Source organism: Hyalella azteca, unplaced genomic scaffold, assembly GCF_000764305.2.
Source record: "Hyalella azteca isolate HAZT.00-mixed unplaced genomic scaffold, Hazt_2.0.2 contig732, whole genome shotgun sequence".
Classification (NCBI taxonomy): Eukaryota; Metazoa; Arthropoda; class Malacostraca; order Amphipoda; family Hyalellidae; genus Hyalella; species Hyalella azteca.
The window spans coordinates 2,036-13,564 of NW_025931069.1; the positions used below are offsets into that span (position 1 = coordinate 2,036).

The 11,529-nt window shown below is 39.3% G+C and overlaps 1 protein-coding gene across 1 annotated transcript; it reads right to left on the reverse strand.

Annotated features, from left to right (window-relative positions):
• Positions 1-1,068: 1,068 nt before the first annotated feature.
• Positions 1,069-6,670, reverse strand: LOC108676584 (the record flags this gene model as incomplete). The annotated part of the gene is given in 3 exon segments (XM_018164683.2): positions 1,069-1,172; positions 3,518-3,643; positions 6,482-6,670. Coding segments are annotated over 3 exon segments (390 nt in total), but the record flags the coding sequence as incomplete, so codon positions are not given.
• Between the last annotated feature and the right edge of the window lie 4,859 nt (positions 6,671-11,529).

Here is an 11,529-nt window from a genome sequence, read left to right on the forward strand (position 1 = left end):
AGACGGTGTAAAGATACTGAATTCAATTGTTTTAATTAATACACTGACTTTTGTATAGTATTCTCATCTAATTTCATTATTAATTGTTAAAAAATATTTCATATTCTACTGAATTTGGGCGGTTATGTAAATAACATACAATTTCTAACATTTAAGAATCACCCCATAACCAAGGTTACTTATATTTTCTTAAAGTTTATCAACCACTGAATCATTTACTCGTCTATGTCTATATCATAAGTTAAGTATAGTAAGCATACTAAACGTCTATATCTTAAGTATAGTATACTAAAGTATACGTCCATATCTTAAGTATAGTATACTAAAGTATACGTCTATATTTTAAGTATAGTATACTAAAGCATACGTCTATATCTTAAGAGTCGGTAGCCTGAACGTATACGTTTTTTTAAGTATAGTATACTAGAGTATACGTCTATATCTTAAGTATAGTATACTAAAGTATACGTCCATATCTTAAGTATAGTATACTAAAGCATACGTCTATATCTTAAGTATAGTATACTAAAGTATACGTCTATATTTTAAGTATAGTATACTAAAGAATGCGTCTATATTTTAAGTATAGTATACTGGAGTATACGTCTATATCTTAAGTTTGTGCGGTGTTCTAAGTAGTACGTATTAATTTCAGTTCAAAAAAGCCTTCAACAAAGCAGACTCGCGGAAGGAGTTCCGCGTGGCCGCTAACCTCCCCAGCCTCGCCAAGTTCGCCACGTCGCCGCTGCTGCCGTCCGGCGCTGCGGCCGTGGCCGTACAGGCCGCCGTCGTCAGGAGCAACGTCGTGCCTTCCTTACAGGTACGTCGTGCCTTCCCTGCAGGTACGTCGTGCCTTTCCTGCAGGTACGTCGTACCTTCCCTGCAGGTACGTCGTGCCTTTCCTGCAGGTACGTCGCAACTTCCCCGCAGGTACGTCGTGCCTTTCCTGCAGGTACGTCGCAACTTCCCTGCAGGTACGTCGTGCCTTCACTGCAGGTACGTCGCAACTTCCCTGCAGGTACGTCGTGCCTTCACTGCAGGAGCAGACACGTACATTTTAGCCCCGACAGGACGTACCTGGAGCAGACACGTACATTTTAGCCCCGGCGGTAGGAGCGTACGGAGTAGAAGCAGGCCAGGAAGTACAGCGCTGTGTTCACCAGCCCGATCGCCTGTACGTGTACGTGTAATAAGTGCTGGTTTGGTCGCAGTTACGTAGAAATAACATTATAATCAGACACTTACTCTTATTGCTTGTAACTATTTAGATAAGAATAGCATTGAGCAAATTCATCATTGTCCGATTTGATGCAGTTAAGGTTATAGCAAATAGGACAAGCAGTTATGGTTATAGCAAATAGCATATAGGAATGTCATGTAAGTACAACATTACTAATCAGTCAAAATTTAGGTATGATTATTGTAAATATCATAAGCTACCATTCATTACTCAATAAATACATATTGTAAAATCCTAACATGTACCACTCAAACTTTAAATTACTCTACATTCCAGGTAATAATACTACTGTTATTCGACTTTTTTAGGTTGAGTGCAGGATATTACGTTTAATTCATCTATACAGTCATGTATGAATATCTTAACGGCTCATATTTACAACGATAATACTTTGTACATTCAGCTACATCGTATATTTTATATCTTTTCATATAATTGAATCGTGAATGCCTATAGTTATATATCAGTAATAACCTGACATTTAAATAAATATAATTTTATAAATATATTAATAAATAACATTTAATTCAAGACATAAATGAATGACGATATTTAGAAATGAATTTAATACTTGTATTTTTCCAACACTTCTAATTACCGGAAAATCAAATTAAATATAAGAAATACAATTTTGATTACCACTGCATTCATTTAATAGGAAACGATTATATTGTTGTAAGTTATAAAGAAAAGCGAATTAAAAAATTAGAAAGAAGAGTTAAGATTTTCGAAGTGTTAAATAAGTACTTCCTAAATAGAAGTTAAATGCAAACAATAACAAGAATATAATATTTAACATCAATCGCCACATACGATTAGCGCTACATATTAACTTGTGTTGCATTATCTATCACTTTATCTATTGCAATATCTATTGTACTGCATCTATTTATATTGAATTCGGGTTTTAGTACAAAATTGTAGCTTGGCATGCACCCAATTGTATTAGAGGAGAAACCCTGCAATAGCTGATCAGGCAAGTTATTGAAGCCAGAGTAGTGCCCCATTGTTGCTGGGTTATTGCCCTATTGTAAAAAAAAGTATTACTCTATTGTTGAGAAGTTCTTACCCTACTGTAGCTAAGTTGGTACGCTATTGTAGCCAAGTTCGTACGTTGTTGTAGCAAATTTCGTACGCTATTGTAGCTAGTTGGTACGCTATTATTGCCAAGTTCGTACTTTATTGTAACGAAGTTCGTACGCTATTGTAGCCCAGCAGTCCGATTTATATTGCCAACAAAAATTCACGTTACTCTTACGCCCAAGATCAAGCTTATGAATGAAATTATTTCTAGTTTTAAATTTTATTGGCCGACTGGAAATAAATAATTTTTAAAGCAACTCACCCCACAGAAAGATTTTAGTCCGAACCCTCTTTCAGAGATCGAGTATCCCGAGTTTCGTTGCGTCAACTTTACAAGTTTAAAGAGACTCACGAACAGTAAAAGGTAACTCCAAGTGCCGTGCATCAGACTCACCTAAAACACAAGAAAACAGCTCGATTTAGACTTTTATTAACTTTTATTATAGACTTTAAATTATTGGTGCCGTTTCCCTGGCCGAAAAGATTTTCCATCGATGGTTGACTGCTGGGTCCGGGATAGTTAATTGTGAACATTTACATTGAAGTTTTTTATGTTTTTTTTTCGCGGTCGTTCGTGTGCGAGTTGATTAAAAAATTAATTAGGTCAATAATGGTGAAACAAATCAATGGTTAGGATAGTGAGAGGTGAAAACAGAAGATGACAGAAAACAGCAAGCAATAAGTCGAAAAATAAAGTGAATATTAAGTGTATAGAACCAATTTTCTTTGAGCTGCAGTTTTTCAGTACCCCCTCAAATCAAACATTAGTCATGCACGAAATACCAACGCTTAGTGTCCAGTAAAAAGTAACGCCACGGAATTTGTGCATAACTGAAGTACAGGGTGACACAAAAAAAACAGAGCTCATAAAAAGTTGAATAATTTCCACAATACTCAAGTAATCCTGTTATTTGTTTCAGATTCATTAAGAAGACGGATTGATCTAAGAGTCTACCACGTGTGAGCTTCGAGATGCACTGGAACATATCTTTGAGCGGCTGTAGAACAAAGAGTTTTTGTGGTATAGAATTGAGATTTTGCAGATGTTGGCTACATAGGTTGTACATAATTCCATAGAATTTTTGTTTCAAACTGAATAAAATTTCAGGAGTTATAAGACTTTTAGTGAGCTCTGTTTTTTTTGTGTCACCCTGTAACAGATGCGGTAAGAGGCCGTATTACTGCAAAACTCACAGCAGCGGCAGTTTTAGGACCATAGTTGGTAACGTAGCGTCGGTTCTGCTCCGAGTTCAGGTAGATGATGAAGCACAAACCGGCGGACAGGTAGAGTAGAGATGCTACAATGTGGTACAAAGTTTCCTGTGGGACAAGGCAGGTAAAGCAGTGATGCCACAATGTGGTACCACAAAGTTTCCTGTGGGACAAGGCAGGTAGAGCAGTGATGCCACAATGTGGTACAAAGATTCCTGTGGGACAAGGCAGGTAGAGCAGCGATGCCACAATGTGGTACTACCAAGTTTCCTGTGGGACAAGACAGGTAGAGCAGCGAGGCCACAATGTGGTACTACAAAGTTTCCTGTGCGACAAGGCAGGTAGAGCATGGATGCCACAATGTGGTACTACCAGGTAGAGCAGTGATGCCACAATGTGGTACAAAGTTTCCTGTGCGACAAGGCAGGTAGAGCAGTGATGCCACAATGTGGTACCACAAAGTTTCCTGTGGGACAAGGCAGGTAGAGCTGTGATATCACAATTTAGTACAGGTCAGCAGGGAAGGATGCATGGCTGATCCATGCGACGTGCCACGTAAGGCTGGAATAACTTAGGGAGCTCAGTAATGTTGCATTTGCTTGCCATTTCAGTAGCAATGGAAACATTGCCGGTGTAAAGATAGAGCGTTTTTTAAAAACACGCTTATTGCAGCGCGCCGTTCTGCCATGAGAGGGTAGAGATTTTTTAGGGACGGTGTTAATTTTGGCGTCATCGTAGTGTTCCAAAGTGTGACATGATATAGACGTGGGTGACCAGCTTTGAACGAACTGTCTCTATATATTGACGCGGGTGAATAGCTTTGAACGAACTGTCTCTATTGACGCGGGTGACCAGCTTTGAACGAACTGTCTCCGACCCGGGACAGCATGAGGAGTTGTTAGAGCAGCATGGAACCGGTAAGAAAATACATTCCGGGGTTTGTACTGTTCAATTAATTCCTGTTGCAGTCCCGGGTCTTGAAGATCCTGCTCATTCAAAGTTATTCATTCACTTCATTATCATGTCAAGCTTCGGTACATTATTATGACGGCCATGCTGATATGATTCCTGAACGACTCTGTGATTAAATGGCGGAAAGACCTGTTTCAATGAACGTGTTGTACATTAACGTTCCATGCTCTGCATCGACCATGTTTCCATGTCTACCGAAATGGCGTCTCTTGACGAGCATAGGTTACATTTTTGACCTCCACAGGTTATTCGCACCTTACGTTACTTGCTGCTCAAATGTTCTTAACTCTCCTGCCGGAGACTGTACAAAGTTTTCGGTGAGATAAGGCAGGCCGAGCAGTGATTAATGATGACTTCATGGTAGTGATGAAATTAGTTATGATGATATATTGTCAATATCAAGCTTCATCACTCTCATCACTCACAACAGTCATCTTGACGATGATGGCTCATCACAACAGCATTATCATCCAGCATCTTCAGGATGATGTCATGTATTTCACACTCTCACCATACCCTCACCACACCCTCACCACACCCTCATCACACCCTCATCACACCCTCACCACACCCTCATCACATCCTCACCACACCCTCATCACACCCTCATCACACCCACATCACACCCTCATCACACCCTCATCACACCCTCATCACACCCTCATCACACCCTCATCACACCCTCATCACACCCTCATCACACCATCATCACACCCTCATCACACCCTCATCACACCCAAATGCTGATATGATTCCGATACATCGCTGTGATTAAATGACGGAACGACCTGTTTCAATAAACCTGTTGTACATAAACATTCAATGCTCTATATCGACCACATTTCTATATAAATGGCGTCTCTTGACGAGCAATGTCACATTTTTTACCTCCTTAGGTTATTCGCACCTTACGTTACTTGCTGCTCAAATGTTCCTAACTCTCCTGCCGGATACTGTAGAAAGTATCCCGTGAGATAGGGCAGGCAGAGCAGTGATTAATGGTGACTTCATGGTAGTGCTGAAATTAGTTATGATGAATTATTGACAATATCAAGCTTCATCACTCTCATCACTCACAACAGTCATCTTGACGATGATATGGCTCATCATAACAGCATTATCATCCTTACAGCACGCGAGCTGCATCATCAGGATGATGACATGTACATCACATCTCACCCCTTCCTCATCACACCCTCATCACACCCTGTCTCTTATACACATCTAGATGTGTATAAGAGACAGGTCCAATGCTGATATGATTCCGATACATCGCTGTGATTAAATGACGGAACGACCTGTTTCAATAAACCTGTTCTACATAGACATTCAATGCTCTATATCAACCACATTTCTACATAAATGGCGTCTCTTGACGAGCAATGTCACATTTTTTACCTCCTTAGGTTATTCGCACCTTACGTTACTTGCTGCTTAAATGTTCCTCACTCTCCTGCCGGATACTGTAGAAAGTATCCCGTGAGATAGGGCAGGCAGAGCAGTGGTTAATGGTGACTTCATGGTAGTGATGAAATTAGTCATGATGAAATATTGACAATATCAAGCTTCATCACTCTCATCACTCACAACAGTCATCTTGACGATGATATGGCTCATCATAACGGCATTATCATCCTTACAGCACGCGAGCTGCATCATCAGGATGATGACATGTACATCACATCTCACCCCTTCCTCATCACTCCCTCATCACACCCTCATCACACCCTCATCACACCCTCATCACACCCTCATCACACCCTCATCACAACCTCATCACACCCTCATCACACCCTCATCACACCCTCATCACACCCTCATCACACCCTCATCACACCCTCATCACACCCTCATCACACCCTCATCACACCCTCACCACACCCTCATCACACCCTCATCACACCCTCATCACACCCTCATCACACCCTCATCACACCCTCATCACACCCTCACCACACCATCATCACTACTCACGAAGAGAGTCTTCGGTATGATGGAGGCCGTGGCGATGGAACAGAGGCAGGACAGCAGCAGCAGCGTGGTGGTGATGAGGCAGGTGGTAGCTACCAGCAGGAAGAACAGTTCAGGTACCATACTCTCATAGTAACTAGAGTCCCACTTGATGTAGTGACCGGTGATGGCCACTGCCACTATTCCCAGTACCTGCAACCGAACCTGTAGTTAGTAACATAGTGGTAGCTCGGAGATGCATGTAGTTGTGACCAGTGGTGCAGTTAGTAACATTCTAACATAGTGGTAGCTTGGAACTGCTATGTAGTTGTAACCAGTGGTGCAGTTAGTAACTTAGTGGTAGCTTGCAACTGCTGTGTAGTTGTAACCAGTGGTGCAGTTAGTAACATAATGGTAGCTTGGAACTACCGTGTTGTAGGGTGGAGTGATAACAGCCTTTTTCGATATTCGCTATCCGACAATTTCTTGAGTTGCCGCAAAGCCATGAAAGATCTTAAAAGCGTGATTTAAAAATAATATTAATTGATATTTTTTAAACTATATCTTGTGCTCAATTATGTAATATTAAACCTAATGTGATAGAAGTCGACTGATGCTATGAGGGGGCAATTTTTATTAGCCTCCATCACACACGGCGACATGTTGATATGAAGCACTTAATTAGGATTCAATTTTCCCCAGTAATATTTTTTATATATGTTACATAAAAATAATCTGGTGCAAATGTAGGGCTGCTAAAACGCTTCTTCACAGTAATAGTGTTAAATCTTGTAAAAAAATATCTTGATGTAAAAATTGGTCGGTCGTCAATGATACAAACTGATGTACACGAATTATTTCCTTTATTTCGTTCAAATCTTCAAGCTCCTCAAAAGTTGGCCATCGAATTAATTACCGTCGTATTCAATGTTAATTTTGTTCTTTTTTTACGTGTTCTTTACAAACTGTCCGTGACGCCTGCGCCGGTGACGCTTGTAGCGTTTGTGTGACGAATTTGAAGCGTCTTTCCACTGCTGGTGTATGACAGTGGAACTTTGGAATACACAGCTTTGGAATGCACAGCTTGTATGTGACATTGGAACTTTGGAATACACATCTTGTATGTGACAGTGGAACTTTGGGATACACAGCTTGTGTGTGACACGGGAACTTTGGAATACACAGCTTGTGTGTGGCATGTAAACTCTGGAATACACAGCTTGTGTGTGACAGTGGAACTTTTTAGTATCCAACAATCTTTTTGATGAAAGAAATCGTTGATTCGTTGATTTGGTCATCCGAGAACCTCTACGTCAATGGAGATTCTATTCCAACGGATTGTTTCCGATTGATGAGACTGATATAATCTTCAGCTTCCTGGCTTAGGTCTGGTATTTGACAAGTTCAAGCTATTTTTTATATTATTTTTTCGTGAATTTTTTTATTTCACTCTAAGCCATCTGATGTTATTTCTTACAACTTGCCGCACACTAAAAACAATATTTTATACATGAGCAAAATACGCATTTCTTCAGATGATGGGGTCCGAGATCATCTTTAAGGGGACCTGCTACCCTAAATCGAGGTAGCCTATAACTCCTACAGTTATTATTCGATCATCATGAAACTTCACATACATACGTAAAATGTAAAAATAATAACATTTTACTTCTATGAATTTTTCGAAAAAATTGATAACGTACAGCGATGGCAGTGGTACCATTGGAAAGAGCAGAATTCCAGCTTTCAGATGAGCACAAAAACCGAAAAACGCCAAAATTGAAGATGTTGGGTAGCAGGTCCCCTTAAATTCTTGGTTTATTTGTTACAGTGAATGCACGCTATTGCAGAAGTTACACACACTAACTGAGGCAGAAGAATTAAGTTCGATTTCAAACTGGGTTATTGCATTTACCTTCATGATAAATAACGCTGGTTTTAACCGATCGAATTAACATCCCAGAACACACCCGCGAACTCGCTATAGCGAACTCAAACGCAAAACGTAACTTCTGGGTAATTGGACTAATCACAATGCCTTTTATACTGAACGGATTTGCTTCGTGGTGCCAAAAAGTATAAGGTGTACCGCCATCTTCTATAAAAAATTTCCTATATCAATAGATAAACTCGTTGCTCTATCAATTTAATTTTCCAGTTAGAGATAACATATAAAATCATATAATCATGCGAATTAGTCAATATAATCCTAAAGCAATGTTCATTCTACTCAAGAGGGACAGTCCACAGAAAATTTTCCTTGGAAGCCTCATTTTCATACTTCAAAATCTTACTAAAAGTCTAATTCACTACACTGAGAAAAACGATACGAATATTGTGAATAAGAAATACTCTCTGGTTTTCAATCAAACATGCATTGAATAATATAAACTTCGGTCTAAATATACTAATGTTATATTATAAATCATAAAAAACGTAGACGGATTCAAAAAGCTTTCAAAATCGTAAAAGTTTTCAAAATCTGCGTATGATGCGCGATCGCAAAGACGCGACCGTAGTCAAGATACGCGAGCGCGTATATCTGTCGTTTCAAAATGAGATTTCATTGCTACTGAAATTGCACCTGTCAAGATGTCTGGATTATCTGAATATGCCAGAAGATACCCACAGCTGAAAAGTGATATGGAAGACAAATTAAAAAATTTTCGAAAAGTGGAGAGCTCAGAAGCAAAAGCAGTGCGAGAAATAATGCGAGAAAATATGACGAACATCATAATCGATGGCAAAGAGATCATGAGATTACGATCCGAACAACCGACGCCATGCTCTCGTCAACTCTGCACTCCCCATTTCTCAAATAAAAAGATAAATTCCCATTTACTAAGCCTTTTGGAAAATGAAAAGAAGGCAATTGAGGAATCTCTGGATGAGCTACAGAGAAGATCACAGCGGTTTGATGTATTGAGTTCACTCTTTCTGGAACTGGACGTTAGTCGCACCTGCGAGGTAAAACAGTTCGACGGAACTGTTAAGAAAGAACTAACTGATGAAGAGGGACAACGTCGCGAGCATGGCAGTGCACATGAATCTAGTGAAAATGCAGATACATCCTCATCAGAAGAAGATGCAATGTCGGAATCAACTCAGGATGTTCTCAAAACTTTTGGAGATCTGCAAAAAATTCCCCTGCCAAAAGATTTCGTGTTGCCCAAAGATTTCGTGCAACCCGTCTCGGCTTTTCAACGTGCCATCCGATTTTCGTTTAGACGAGACACCGAGAAGATGATTGAAGTTTCCGCGCACAAAAAATTAAAGTTAGAAACGCACAACTAAAACGTGAAGACCATATCTGTTCGTCAGCTTTGGCCGGGTTAATAAAAATTTTTGATGACCTCTTAGCCGCGGGAACACCTAAATCGCAAGTCATTCAGGGACTAGAACGTGTGGTTATAAGCCGGGTCAAACCAGCGATTCCTTTTTTCAGTGGAAAAACAAATTTTTCAGAAAATTTTATAAAAATTAGTAGATCTTCGAAGACTTTTCGACTGGAATTAGAATGCACGGAGATGATATCAACAGCCCTTACTTAAATCTATTATAGCCTTTTTCTTATTTACTGCATCAGCCGTTGTCGTCTAGAGAACCTTGCTGACCGCCAAGTGGATGGAAGTTTTTATGATTGAACGATGATGGTTAATTAAATAAATGGATTAATTTTGAAAGTTGAAAAAATTTAAAAAGCAGACTACCGGCAGCAATTGCGGAAGATTGATATAAATATTGAGTGCAGGCTTTGTCTCTGCGCAACTCCAGTGAATCTGTGTCTTAGCTTATAAGCAAATTTGTAGACATTTTGTAAAATGATTTCTGTATCAGCGTATTTTTCAGTCATACTGTAAGTTTAACATACTGTATTTTGAATTGATGATTTTGAATGTTGATTGTAATAACTTGATCGGGTTCTTCACAAAGTCAGTTTATAAAGAGTTTTCGTCGGAGTATTAATGAAGACTTGTTCCCACAAGCATTTATTCAAATAAAGTTTATTTACAGCACAGATGAATAATAGGTTGAAATTGGCATACGAGACACGCATCTGAATAGGCAGGAGGCCAACTAACTCGTCTCACACACTACCACCTTCGAGGTAACCTTCGGTCTTGACACTACATTATGGAAAACCCGCTATTTTGTTAGAAATAGTCCTTACATTGATACTTCTCTGGAATTGTTTTTTTCTTTTTGTGAATGTTTTGATAATGGATAAAGCGTCATTATATTCTTGTCATTTGATTATACATTAAATAAATTTAAATTATATTACAATTTATTACTATTCACCTACCTTGTTCATTTTAAGACTATTTTGTGCTATCAAACAATTATCGGGATCTTCCATTCATCTAGTCAAATTTTAGACTTTAGTGAGTGATCTAAGACTACCGGCTTTATCAACTATATACACGTACATGCATGGTGACTTTTTGCTTCACTGTCTTGTAGGAAGTGTTGAAGTAGAGCTGCGACCTACGTGTGATAATGATTATTTGCAGCCTACTAATCATAATTATACAAATCATAATAGTGAATTGTGACACACGTCTCATAATGATGACCTGCAATTTTAATTCGGCCTACTCAGCCTACATTACGCACTGTGTAGGCTTATCAGCGGTGGGGGTTAATACTTTAATTAGTGTAATCCTAGTATAGGTCAAGGAATGGACCAAATGCATGTCTGATTAGTCACTTATACCTACTTTCAATGTGTAATAAAGAACTCGCTAGTTAGTACTATCACTTACGAGTATCGTCTTGAACTTGCACTGTAACACTGACATGGATGGTATTTTGAAAACGCCTACCACGCTGTAACCTACACGTACCTTAAATAGTGCTTATATACACCACGATAACAGGTACAATGGTTCTTGCAGCACCATATTTGTAAGTCCTTGACTTGTATTTACCATACATACAAATACCATACTGGTATCATATACTTTATATGGATAATTATCCTAGTTATCATATAAAGCTGTTGTGTGCGTATCATCGCTAAATGCACGCACACATCCTGTACACGCGGCACCTGTTGTGTGCGTGTCATC